Source organism: Phyllobates terribilis, unplaced genomic scaffold, assembly GCF_046119375.1.
Source record: "Phyllobates terribilis strain yellow unplaced genomic scaffold, ASM4611937v1 Scaffold_391__1_contigs__length_1789467, whole genome shotgun sequence".
NCBI classification, from domain to species: Eukaryota; Metazoa; Chordata; class Amphibia; order Anura; family Dendrobatidae; genus Phyllobates; species Phyllobates terribilis.
Genome location: NW_027363151.1, coordinates 1622822 through 1637337, shown reverse-complemented (window position 1 = coordinate 1637337; position 14516 = coordinate 1622822). Strand labels below are relative to the sequence as shown.

At 49.8% G+C, this 14516-nt stretch overlaps 1 protein-coding gene and 1 pseudogene across 1 annotated transcript in view; both read left to right on the top strand.

The window, feature by feature from the left end:
• The first annotated feature begins 691 nt into the window (after positions 1 to 691).
• The window catches only part of LOC141224341 (uncharacterized), a 41523-nt gene continuing 27698 nt past the window's right edge, over positions 692 to 14516 (top strand). Inside the window, exons 1-3 of the mRNA XM_073666929.1 lie at positions 692 to 746; positions 941 to 1032; positions 3435 to 4172. Coding sequence (XP_073523030.1) covers positions 978 to 1032; positions 3435 to 4172 — 793 coding nt within the window. The 5' untranslated portion in view covers positions 692 to 746; positions 941 to 977. The remainder of the gene's footprint in view (positions 747 to 940; positions 1033 to 3434; positions 4173 to 14516) is intronic.
• LOC141224345 (fucolectin-6-like) lies at positions 2413 to 2916 on the top strand (annotated as a pseudogene).

Below are 14516 nucleotides of genomic sequence, written 5' to 3'. Positions count from 1 at the left end.
GATGGCGGAGAGGATATTCCACCTCACCCTAGAGATCCTCTTCCGGCTTACTGGAGAGGTGAGAGATTCTGATGACGTCACATTACATCATTCTTATCTATGGGAATAACAGATGGACAGAACTGGAGAGGTGAGGACTCTGGAAATGTCTGGAGGGAGATTTATTAATGTGTCTCTCCATAACCAGGATTACATAGTAGTGAAGAAGACCTCTAGTGAGCGCTGTCAGAACCCTGTGTCTGAGGGATGGGGAAGACCCCTGAGCCCAATCACAGGGCCTCCACCTCACCCCCTGATACATGAGGACATCAATGACCAAAAGATCCTAGAACTCGCCTACAAGATGATTGAGCTGCTGACTGGAGAGGTGACACTGCTGGGACATTATACAGTAATGCTATGAAGGGATCTGGGGGATGACGGTATCATTGTATGTGTCAGGTTCCTCTAAGGTGTCAGGATGTCGCTGTCTATTTCTCCATGGAGGAGTGGGAGTATTTAGAAGGACACAAAGATCTGTACAAGGACATCATGATGGAGGTTCCCCAGCCCCTCACATCACCAGGTAATAGACAGGACTGAATACACACGGCCTATAATTATCTGTATGTAAAGAATGAATTCAGTCCCTGTATGTGTTTCCTCCAGATATATCCAGTAAGAGGACAACACCAGAGAGATGTCCCCGTCCTCTTCTTCCACAGGACTGTAAACAAGAAGATCCCAATGTTCCTCAGGATCATCAGGTAGATGGAGAGAAGGTGTCATGAGATCTCCCCTATGATGTGTAGACGGCTGTGAAAGTCTTGTGTTCAGTCTTGTTTTATCCACCAGTATTATATGTTTTCTACTTGTGTAGAATGGTGGAGATGGCAGGATTAGAGCTGATCATAGATGGGACTTCTCCATCTGTCTGTGACTTTTACAATATTTGTTTCAGGGTGAAGATCTGACCCATATTAATACTACAGAGACATATGGGAAGGGGTGATGAGCGGTGTAAAGAGGAGACTCCTACATATGACCACCCAGGTGAGTAATGACCACTAAATACAGAGAAGTCACAGATCCTGTGGTCATTATATTATGAGTTTGATCGTACAAGTAATTGACGTGCATTTTACTTGCAGATAGATTTGATGCATAACAAAAAAAGCTTTTCTTTTTTACACCTTTTTTGATTAACGCGTTTTGGTAGCAAAGTTGCATTGGTTAAATGGGATTTTATTTGCTGCAGAAAGGCGCCATGTCTCCAATTGTAATGTAGTTGTGAGTTGCCAGATTACAGCTGAATGTCAAGAAGAGAGCCGGGTCACACACAGAAGTCAGGCAGGTGGACTCTAAGCTGGAGAAGCCAAGGTCAATATCTAGCAGCAGTACACGTCCCGGAAGGGCAGTCAAGTGAGAAGCCAAACCATTCTGCGGTCAACAAGAAGTATGTAGGCAGATCAGAAAAGGGTTTAGAAGTAGGGTCAGGTAATAATCTGGTCAAGGTCCAGTTTTGATTCTCCATTGAACATTTCACTAGAAAAGATCAGTGACAATACACACAAAGGAAATAAACGTGTCTATAACAAAACAGGTGTAATTGCAATAATGTTCTAGGAGAAATACTTCATTTTCTGGAACAATTTTAAGGGCGTCAACTATTTCAACCATGACTGTGTATAGAGAAATGTGAGACAATATAGAGATTAAAAATACAATTTATTAGATCGGAGTTGAAAACACATAAAAATACAAAAAGCCATTTAAGAGGGATAAATGTAATCACAAAAAACAATGGAATGAGGCATCTGAATGAGTCCTGGATAAGTCCTAAGCATACAGCCTTGAAGGGGTATTCCCATCTCCAAAATCCTATCCCAAAATATAGTAGGTGTGATAATAATAATAGAAAATACCTCCAATTAGAAATGTACTCCGAGTGTCCTGGGATCACCACGCTGACGTACCGACCCCCATCCCCTTACAGCAGAAGCACAAGGTGGCAGAGATAACATTCGTGACTGTTCCGCACACCGGATTGTTATTGTCGGGGAAGTTCCGAATTCGGACCTCGGCCCCCATCAGTCTCCAGGTTGGTGTGGGTGCACAAGTCACTATTGAAGTCGGTGTCTTTGTTCTCATCGATGGCATTCTTAGCCAATATGCTCCTGGTGGCATACGGATAGTCCGACACCTGGGAGGCCACTCTGGTCCTTGCTATGTTTGTGGCTGCAGGTGCAGGAGCAAATCCCAGAGCCAGAACCACAGATCCCAGTAGAATCAGAGAAGATACAAGATTCATCCAGATTGTGCAGGAGCAGCTCCTGTGAGTACAGACTGCAGGGAATAGTCACTGATTACCAGGGAACCAGCATTTATCAGATGTGGAGATTACACAGGACCTTCACTTACATCTCCTGCAGGATGAATCTTGTATCTTCTCTGATTCTACTGGGATCTGTGGTTCTGGCTCTGGGATGTGCTCCTGCACCTGGAGCCACAAATATAGCAAGGACCAGAGTGGCCTCCCAGGTGTCGGACTATCCGTATGCCACCAGGAGGATATTGGCTAATAATGCCATCGATGGGAACAAAGACACCGACTTCAATAGTGACTTCTGCACCCACACCAACCTGGAGAAGGATCCCTGGTGGAAGCTGGACCTGGGCCAGAGCTACAAGATATCCAGCGTCGCCATAACCAACAGGATTGACTGTGGTCTGGAGCGACTGATGGGGGCCGAGGTCCGAATCGGGAACTCCCCCGACAATAACATTCCAGTGTGCGGCACAGTCACGAATGTGGTCTCTGCCACCTTGTAGCGACCCTCCACCCCCTTACAGCAGAAGGACGTCAGCGTGGTGATCCCATGACACTCGGAGTACCTGTCGATGTATGAGGTCGAGGTTTATTCAGACTCCAATTAGAAATGTGGTATAGTTCTCCTGATTCTTTGTCACTTACCCCATGTGCAGAGCATTGCAGTAGCTTAGGTATCCATAGTTATGACCACTAGCAACTAACTTGCAATGCCCTGAACATGGGGTAAGCAACATAGCGAATCAGAAGAACTATACATTTCTAATTGGAGATATTTGCTAATCTTATTTTTATTACACCTACTACATATTGGGATAGTTTCTCGGAGATGGGAATACCCCATCTTACATGTTTTGGCGTGTATTTTTATCTGTAGATTGTAATGTAATAAACCTTATTTTTAATCCTCCCTTTATTGTCTCAAACGTTTCTGCCTGTATGTATTATGTTTGTCGATTGTATATTAGGGGTTGAGTACCATGGGATTTGTGAACAGGTGGCTCACCACTGTCATAGGTCATAGTTTCATTATACTTTGATTTGTAAAGAATTATGTATAGAGAAATGTTATAAAATATAAGGCATTGATATTAAAAAATAATAAAATCAGATTTATTCTTGGCAGATGACTGTGGTGTCAAACCAGATACCCATGAAAAGCGTGCCATTATTCCAGCTATACCTCCAGCCCTTCAGAGCAGAAATCAATCATCTGAGCCTTTTCAATCCGTCATCTACTTGGATTCATCACAGACTGTTAAGCAAAATGAAAGCCAGAGAAGGGATGTCGAACATCAAATAATTCCCACAGGGAAGAAACCATTTTCCTGTTCAGAATGTGAGAAATGTTTTAAAACTAAATATAAATTGCTTACACATCAGAGAAGTCACACAGGAGAAAAGCCGTTTTCATGTTCAGAATGTGGGAAATGTTTCAGCGATAAGTCATATTTGCTTAAACATTACAGAAGTCATACAGGAGAGAAGCCATATTCATGTTCAGAATGTGGGAAATGTTTTATCCAGAAACGAGATCTTCATAAACATCAACAATTTCACATAGGAGAGAAGCCATATTCATGTTCAGAATGTGGGAAATGTTTTATCCAGAAACCAGATCTTCATAAACATCAAAGAATTCACACTGGAGAAAAGCCATATTCATGTCAAGAATGTGGGAAATGTTTTGAAGATAAATCTAAATTGCTTATGCATCAAAAAAGTCACACAGGAGAAAAGCCATTTTCATGTTCAGAATGTGCGAAATGTTTCAGCAATAAGTCAGATTTGCTTAAACATTACAGAAGTCATACAGGAGAGAAGCCATATTCATGTTCAGAATGTGGGAAATGTTTCACCCAGGGTTCATGTTTAATACAGCATATACAGTTACACAAAATAAAAAGGGATTAATAGAAGGACTTACTAGACCGATCGCAGAGACGATTCAGTTTAGCTGGAGGGAAGCACTCAAACGAACCGTTATGGAACAGGACCCCCGCTTACACAAATATGTATAACCCAGCATGAGTATAGATCAATATTCGGCCTGATCTTTTATGCCGACGGGGGCGCTGCCCACACACTCCCCTGTGATGACCTCACGTGGGCTGGTCTCCACCCTTCTTGGTTTTATTCAATCTCTAATTTTCTGCGATAACTCCTCACTGGTTGATCGCAGAAGTTAGCAAGTGATGCCATCTTTTTTATTGCAAATTTACCTGTGATGGATCAACCCCGTACTCCAAGATTTTGCCACATGGGGGTTGTCGTAGCGCCTATGCAGCTAATGGGACATAATGTTACAAAGTGGGGCGAATATTGTGGATCACATATTGTTGGACATTTTGTGATGTGACCAAAGCACTCCTGGCCCCCACCTTCCTGTGCTCACTTAGCAGGGGCAAACAGACAATGTGCTGATTAATGGGTTGTTGCCTAACTGCTGTCTGGGAGCCTACTGTGGGTATTATCTGGTGAGAACAATGGGTGCTAAAAATAGCCTGTGTGATTCTCTATAAAACCTGCTTGTAAGAATAAAAGTTTTAGTCCATCTTGGAGACACACTGCGATAGTCATATTTTATATATCCCAGTGTAAGAAAAGCCTTTCCATGTCAGGGGCCGGCAGAAGAAGATTGGACATCTGCGGATGGGGTAACTAGCTCCCGTCACACTACCTTTACTTAGAGACCACACATTACATGACTGCTGTCTGTTATTTTCATTTTCAGAAAGGCTCTAACTTGCTTCTTTAAGAGTGGTCTTGGCCAGTTTTGGATTGCATCTACTTTACTGATCTGGGGTTTGATCTCGCCTCTACCTACTACATATCCTAGTTATTTGGCCTGTTTATTTCCCATGGCAAAATGTTTTCAGATTTATAGAAAACCCTGCCTTCCTGAGAGGATCAAACACCGACCGGACCTTTTGCAGGTGACATCTCCAATCTGGGCTGAAGATTACGATATATAAAGTATGATGCAGTGTAATTCTTACGGATTGCGAGGATCCAGCCCATGGCACTCTGGAAGGTGGCCAGGGCTCCCTGCAGACAAAACAGCATCCGGACATATTGGAAACATCCGTTGGGCATAGAGAAGGCAGTCTTCTCCTTGGCTTCTTATGACATAGGGATTTGCCAATATTTCTTAGTTAAATCCAAGGTGGTTATGTGGCGCCCCTGAGAGTTCAGTCGCCACAGAGGTACTGCACTTCATGGAACGAGGTGTGGTATCTCCTCTCCGAGGTAAGGATGGAGCACCACACAGGGCCCCACCACACATCCAACACTACACACTCCCATTCTGAAGGGGGTTTAGAGCACAATGTGGTACCCCAGTCCTGAATGGAGGAGTAAGGGCGGGACCAAAAGTAGGGGGAACCTTGTAGTGAGTAGGGTGGATGAAGCACTTTACGGTTATACTAATACATCCATATAAATATGGATGCCATCTTAAATACCGGGTCTTTTGTCGCAGTTCCGTGGAGGTGACAGTTAGTACAAGCTGCAGCTGCCTCAGGAGGCTGTGATTCCCGGTCTCAGGCCTTGAGATTGGGGGCTGGGGCAGAGTTGAGTTACAGCTGGCTGTGTCCTATGTCTTAGTCCACACCAGAAGGCCTAGGAGGGGAGCAGAGGAGAAGAGCTCCACAGGCGAAAGGATCTCAGGGGATGTGGACGGAGCAGAGTTGCCACCTGCTACCCTTATTCTGGCCCCGCCAGAGAGACTCCTGCCGCAAGAGGGGGTACCGGTCCCCGATTATCTGACTTTGTACTCCAAGTCTCTGTCAGAAAAGTCCGAAGGCTGAAGTGGATCCCAGGGGGAATATGGATGGAGCGGAGTCGCCACCTGTATCCCCTTAATCTGCGTCTATCCAGAGGGACCCCAGCCTTATGCCACGTTTACACCCCAGTCACCAATAAGGGACCTAGGCGGTCCGGGGGCTACAAGCCACCTTCAGCGGACATTGCGGTACCCGTACGGGACTTAGTAGGGGCACGAGGCGGTTCTAGTACAGCAAGTGAGAGGAACACACTGGTGGAGGGGTTTTGTCTGGTGCACCCGAGCTACCCGGAGTGAGCTGAACCCCATCCTGGTGGCCGCAGCGCGCCGTGAGGAACAAAGAGAAGCTTTGTGGCTGAAAACAAGTCTACCGTGAGTAAAACCTGGATGACTTCATACACCGCCTCTTCTCTCTCATTTCTGCGCGGCACCGCACCCACCATTCCTCTGCACTGCACTTCTTCTACTCTGCCCTGAGGCCTGGCTCCACCTGCGGGGAGCTATTCCATCCCAAGCTGCTAGAACACCGGCCTCAGAGGACTGGCGCAGCGCTGGTGGTCCTCAGCAGAAACCACAGGTGGCGTAGCCGACAAATAACCACTCATCCACTACCCCATATTTTTAATGTGTGCGCCCTGGCCACGGACTGAGCCAAGGCCACCACTGCATCCCCCTCTACCACCGGCCCGCAGTCCGAGTACACCTTTCCCAGGGAGGGCTAACGCTACCTGAGTAGTAGTGGGTCACAAAGTTATATACTTTGCCAGCCCACGTCTCGCGATCAGGTCATCGACACACGGCATCTGATATGCGTTGAACTTGGACTTCATTCAGCTTCCTATAATCGTTACAGAACCTCCATTCGCCATCAGGTTTTGGAACCAGGACAATAGGGCTACACCACCCTCTCTGATTCCTCAAATACTCAGAGATTCCTTGGAGAATAGCTCTCGCCAGGCCTCAGGAATTAGATAGGGCTTCAAGTTCACCCGCACATGGGATTAAATCAGAACCTCACGTTCTATGACCTTTGTACAAAATAGCAAATCTAAGAACAGGTCCCTGTTCTGCTGCAACAACTCCCACACTGCTATTTTTGAGCTTTCAACGGCATCTTTGCTATTATGACTCTTTCAACATCTGCTTCAGGCTTGTCCAGAAAACACGGAGCTTCAACTGGCTCCCTATCTTGCCACATATGTACACTTTGTACAGTTTTAGTCTTCTTGGTTATTATTATTAATTAATATAGCGCCATTAATTCCATGGCGCTTTACATGTGAAAAAGGGGTATACATAGCAGAAAACAAGCACAATAGTTTAAACAAAAACAAGTCACCGACTGGCACAGGAGGCGAGAGGACACTGCCAGTGAGGGCTCACAGTGTAGAAGGGGGGGTGAGGATACCGTAGGTGAGGGTACAGCTGGTCATGCAGTGATGGTTACTGCAGGTTGTAGGCTTGTCGGAAGAGGTCGGTCTTCAGGTTCCTTTTGAAGGTTTCCACGGTAGGCGCGAGTCTGTCGTGTTGGAGTAGAGAGTTCCAGAGTAGGGGGGATGCATGGGAGAAATCTTGTATGCAATTGTGGGAAGAGGAGAAAGGAGCAGAGTAGAGAAGGTGGTCCTGTGAGGATCGAAGGTTGCATGCAAGTAGGTACCGGGAGACTAGATCATAGATATATAGAGGAGACAGGCTATGGATGGTTTTGTATGCCAAGGTTAGGGTCTTGAACTTGAGTCTCTGGGCAATGGGGAGCCAGTGCAGGGATTGGCAGCGGGAAGAGACAGGAGAATAGCGGGGGGACAGGTGCATTAGTTGGGCAGCAGGGTTTAGGATAGATTGCAGGGGTGCGAGAGTGTTAGAAGAGAGACCACAGAGCAGGAGGTTGCAGTAGTCGAGGAGAGAGATGATGAGGGCACGCACTAGTGTTTTTGCAGATTCATGGTTGAGGAATGTGCGGATCCGGGAAATATTTTTGAATTGGAGTCGGCATGAAGTGGAAAGGCCTTGGATATGAGGTTTGAAGGAGAGATTAGAGTCAAGTGCTACCCAGAGGCAGCGAGACTGGGGAGAGTGGGGAGAGTGGGTGGCCATTGACTTTGATAGATAGGTCAGGAGGGGGGTTGAGTGAGATGGTGGAAATATGATGAATTTGGTTTTATCCATATTAAGTTTTAGGAATCTAGCAGAGAAGAAAGATGAAATAGCAGACAGACATTGTGGTATTCTGGTTAGTAAGGAGTTGATATTGAGTACAGAGAGGTAGATCTGTGATGGACTTTGTAGTTCCCTTCACCAAGCTTCTCTACCACCTCATAGGGGTCTTACCATTTGGCCAAAAACTCTCCACTGTGGGAATTAGTACAAGGACTCTGTCCCCGGGGCTGAACTGCCTCACCCTGGCTGACCAGTTGTAGACCCTAGATTGAGCCCCTTGTGCCTGGAGGAAATGTCCTTTTATGACGGGCATCACCTTCGCAATCAACTCCTACATTTTAGTGACATCCTCAATGATGCTCCGATTGGGGCGTAACCTCGGCTTCCCAGGAATCCTTCGCTATATCAAGGAGACCCATTGCATGTCGACCATATAGAAGTTCAAATGGAGAGAATTCGGTTGAGGCTTGTGGAACCTCCCGGATAGAAAACAACAGATACGGGAGGAGACAGTCCCAGTCTTGACCGTCCTTCTATATGACCTACTTAAGCATACTCTTCAATGTTTTATTTAACCTTTCCACAAGGCCATCCATCTGGGATGGTACATGGATGTCTTCAGTTGTGTAATTTGTAGGGCCTTACACAGTTCCCTCATCACCTTACTCATAAAGGCTTTTCCTTGGTCGGTAAGTATCTCCCCCGTTAATCCGGTCCAGGAAAAAATGTGTACCAACTCGTGTGCTTTACTTACCACAGAGGAGTTTCTCAGTGGAACTGCTTCAGGGCACCACGTAGCATAGTCAAGGATGAACAATATGTATTGATGCCCACAAGCAGATTTAACCAGGTGATGGACCCAGTCCATGGCAATTCGTTCAAACGGCACTTCTATGATGGGTAATGGTACGAGGGGACGTCGAAAGTGAGAGGAGGGGCGATTATCTGGCAGGTGGGACAGGACCTGCAATACTTTAAGATTTCCTGGTGATATCCAGGCCAATAGAACCTCCGCACAACCACTTATCCACTTTTATCCACATCCAAATGGTCAAGACATGTAAATGGACCATGTCCATCATCCTTCATCTACATGGTCAGGGTACCAACAATTGCTCCACTATTTCCTCTCTGACCTTAATAACGCTGTACAATAACTCCCCACTCAACATAAAATAGGGAAACCTGGTGTCAGCCCCTGGCTCTTGCGCTATACTGTTTAAGACAGTTACATTATGTAATGTCTCCTTTAGCATTAGCTCCCTATCACGGGCGGACCTAACATTTTCACCGGTCACCCCTACATCAGGTATGTTGGCCCCAAGGGACACTACCTTGTCATCCCCCACAAGGACACAGAAGGGAAACCCGTCAGACTCTGAGTGTGGTAACAGTTCTTTAGGGGTGACCCGTCTCTTAATCGAGCACTGTCGCCCTCCTCCAAAAGTCCCAAAACAAACAAAAGTCCTGGCCTATAATAATGGGGTGCAGTAAGTCCTAGACCACGCCAATCTCGTGGGACTCAGTACCTTGGCCCATTCCAATGTCCACTCTGGCCACTGGATAGCCTTTAGCATCCTCGTGAAAGCAATTGACGTCAACCTTCTTTCCAGGGATCAGCTGGAGAGGAAATGTGGCCCTCACTAGGGTCAACAAACTTTCTAAGACTAGCAGTCCAGTCACTTGCTGACCATTCCCCATTACGGGACAAGCTTGTGGCCCCTTATTGCATGGAAAGATCGCACTGCAAACTGGATACACATAGTATGAACAGTGGCAACCCAGGCTACAGTCCATCTGCTCGGAAGTCAGGGGACAATGCGGTGCTATATGGCCTGGGCCGTGATATTTCCAGCATATGTTGACAGCTGGAACCTTTGGTATAACCTCCCCTGAGCCTTTTGATCTTGGACGACCCACCCCTTTTTGGGTGTCCCCAAGGAACCATCGACCCCGTGATATCTTTCGAACAGTCTGACCAGGTCATCCGTATTCCGGGGATCCCCCTGGGCAACCCAAGTCTGTATTGGCCTCGGAAAGGAGTGCAGAAACCGGTACATTACCACTCGCTCTACCATCTGCACAGGGGTAGAGGTCTTTGCCTGCAACCATTTTTGAACGTGGTTCAGCAAATCAAACATTTGGTAGGGAGGGGGTTTGTCACAGTGATATGCCAAGCGGTGGACACGTTGTACCCTGACAGTCATTGTCACTCCTAAGCGCATCTTTTAAGGCTAAGTCAGAGAAGGCCTTCTGGAGCTCCCCCGTTAAGTATGGCATCAGCACATTGCCCTGGTGAGAGTTTCTCCCTCTCGTCGAATCTTTCAAAAATGGCCTCTGTGTCGTCACCCTTGGTCATTTTCTGCAGGGCTCTCCTTACTGCCTTCTGGATGGAGACATCATCAGCTGACCTTGGAGTCGAATCTACCGCCATGCCACGAACCTCTGTCGCATAAGCAGCTTATTTGGCTCCTGTTGCGCCAGCTGTTGTCGGTTCTGCTGCTACAGCTGGGCTTGTACCAGGTGTTTCACTAGGTTCTCCATGCTATCTGATGTTATTTGCTGGCTTATGGCTGCCTTCGTCCAGGGCATGCAGTACCTCTGCAGCAGTCACACGTGTTCCCTGGGAACTCTGCCCGTATTTCTAACACCCATTGTGGGAATGCTACTCACTTGGGTGCGTGGTGAGGTAACACGGGAACCGTTTCCATTTATATGTCCTTGCTGGGTTATTGGTTCTTCATAAACCGATGCGGCACATAGACCCCGTAATGATCGCGGCTCTCTCCAGCAGCCGCCGATATCAGCGCTGTATTGCAGTGTATTGCCATGCAGAGACCGTCTATCTGCACAGCAATATCAGTGCCAGCCACCGGCCTATCAGAGGCCAGCAGCTGACCTCTGCGTCCCAGCGCGGCGACGTGTGACGTCACTGCCATGTACAGATGTCAGCTGCTGGCCTCTGATAGGTCGGTGGCTGGCACTGGTATTGCTGTGCAGAGAGCCGGTCTCTGCGCGGCAATACACTGCACTACAGCGCTGATATTGGCGGCTGCTGGAGAAAGCCGCGATCGTTACGGGGTCTGTGCCTGCGGGCCACAGGTGCAGAAAGGACGCCGAGGGAACGGAGGACAGGTGAGAATATATATATATTTTTTTCTCTGTCATGTCAAATACAGCACAGGGGACCTGTGCTCAGTATAGGGAGGGGGGCACCGTGTGCAGTATGGGGGGACGGGGACCCTGAGCGCAGTATAGGGGGACGGGGACCATGAGCGCAGTATGGGGGGGGACCCTGAGTGCAGTATGGGGGGACGGGGACCATGAGCGCTGTATGGCGGGGGACGGGGACCCTGAGCGCAGTATGGGGGGGGACGAGGATCCTGAGCGCTGTATGGGGTGGGCTGGGACCCTGAGCGCTGTATGGGGGGGGGCGGGGACCCTGAGTGCAGTATGGGGGGATGGGGACCCTGAGTGCAATATGGGGGGACGGGGACCCTGTGCGCAGTATGGGGGGGGGCGGCCATGTGCGCAGTATGGGGGGGACACCTGGATGGGGGACATGTCTGCAACATGGGGACCTGGATGGGGGACATGTCTGCAACATAAGGACCAGGATGGGGGACCATGTCTGTAATATGGGGGACCATGTCTGCAATATGGGGGACCTGGATGGGGGACCATGTCTGCAATATGGGGGGACCTGGATGGGGGACCATGTCTGCAATATGAAGGCCATGTCTGCGATATGGGGGACCTGGATGGGGGACCATGTCTGCAATATGGGGACCATGTCTGCAATATGAAGGCCATGTCTGCAATATGGGGGACCTGGATGGGGGACCATGTCGGCAATATGGGGGACCATGTCTGCAATATGGAGGACCTGGATGGGAGACCATGTCTGCTGGATGGGGGACCTGGATGGGGGACCATGTCTGCAATATGAAGGCCACGTCTGCAATATGGGGGACCATGTCGGCAATATGGGGGACCATGTCGGCAATATGGAGGACCTGGATGGGAGACCATGTCTGCTGGATGGGGGACCTGGATGGGGGACCATGTCTGCAATATGGGGGACCTGGAGGGGAGACCATGTCTGCAATATGGCGGACCTGGAGGGGAGACCATGTCTGCAATATGGGGGACCTGGAGGGGAGACCATGTCTGCAAGATGAGGACCAGTTCAAAAGGTGTATAGAAAATAAAATGGTATCACTAAAAATGTCACTTTGTCATGCAAATAATGCGGCCCCCCAAATTAAATGTTTTTCCATGTGCGGCCCATATGCCCAGCTGAGTTTGAGACCCCTGGTCTAGGACAACCACCTCTGTGATATATACCTCCCATCAACTGTGTGTCCGAAAGCCACCTTACATCATCTTAGACCGAACAAGGAGTTAATGACTGAAATACATACAAACATGTATACAGCCATAGTGAAGTAAGTGAAGGTGCATAGAAACTGACAGCTTCCTTCATGCACATACACTCCCATCATCATTCATCTTAGTGACGCAGAACTCGCTCTATTCAGAGGGTGCAGATAGATAAATAGGGATACTCCTCTCCGTACACCTCGTACACACGTGGCCCCGCTCCGTACACCTCGTACACACGCGGCTCCGCTCCGTACACCTCGCACACACGCGGCTCCGCTCCGTACACCTCGTACACACGCGGCTCCGCTCCGAACATCTCGCACACACGCGGCTCCGCTTCGTACGCCTCGTACACACGCGGCTTTGCTCCGTACGCCTCGTACACACGCAGCTCTGCTCCGTACGCCTCGTACACACGTGGCCCCGCTGCGTACACCTCGTGCACACGCGGCTCCGCTCTGTACGCCTCGCACACACGCGGCTCCGCTCTGTACGCCTCGCACACACGCGGCTCCGCTCCGTACGCCTCGTACACACGCGGCTTTGCTCCGTACGCCTCGTACACACGTGGCCCCGCTGCGTACGCCTCGTACACGCGCGGCTCCGCTCCGTACGCCTCGCACACGCGCGGCTCCGTTCCGTACGGCTCGTACACGCGCGGCTCCGCTCCGTACGGCTCGTACACACGCGGCTCTGCTCCGTACACCTCGTACACACACTGCTCTGCTCCGTACACCTCGTACACGTGCGGTTCCGCTCCGTACACCTCATACACAAGCGGCTCCGCTCCGTACGCCTCGCACACACGCGGCTCCGCTCCGTACGCCTCGCACACATGCGGCTTTGCTCCGTACGCCTCGTACACGCGCGGCTCCGCTCCGTACACCTCGTACACAAGCGACTCCGCTCCGTACGCCTCGCACACACGCGGCTCCGCTCCGTACGCCTCGCACACATGCGGCTTTGCTCCGTACGCCTCGTACACGCGCGGCTCCGCTACGTACACCTCGTACACACGCGGCTCCGCTCCGTACACCTCGTACACACGCGGCTCAGCTCCGTACACCTCGTACACACACGGCTCTGCTCCGTACACCTCGTACACGTGCGGTTCCGCTCCGTACACCTCGTACACAAACGGCTCTGCTCCGTACACCTCGTACACACTCGGCTCCGCTCCGTACACCTCGTACACACACGGCTCTGCTCCCTACACCTCGTACACACGCGGCTCTGCTCCGTACACCTCGTACACACGCGGCTCTGCTCCGTACACCTCGTACACACTCGGCTCTGCTCCCTACACCTCGTACACACGCGGCTCTGCTCCGCACGCCTCGTACACACACGGCTCTGCTCCGTACACCTCGTACACGCGCGGCTCTGCTCCGTACACCTCGTACGCACGCGGCTCTGCTCCGTACACCTCGTACACACGCGGCTCTGCTCCGTACACCTCGTACACACTCGGCTCCGCTCCGTACACCTCGTACACACACGGCTCTGCTCCCTACACCTCGTACACACGCGGCTCTGCTCCCTACACCTCGTACACACGCGGCTCTGCTCCGCACGCCTCGTACACACACGGCTCTGCTCCGTACACCTCGTACACGCGCGGCTCTGCTCCGTACACCTCGTACGCACGCGGCTCTGCTACATCCACACTGTAAACCCCTCCTGACCCCACACATAAACTTCACCTCATCCAGCACCATGACAACCAGCACAGCAGAGTCCTGCATCCACTGAGGCCCCTGATCATGTGACCCCTGACTCCTCCCCTCCTGTGACCTCATCACAGCTCCTGTGCGCACAGAGCAGCCATCTTCCTTCCATTTAGGATCCTGTAGATTCAGTCGTTCTCATCATTATCTTCCA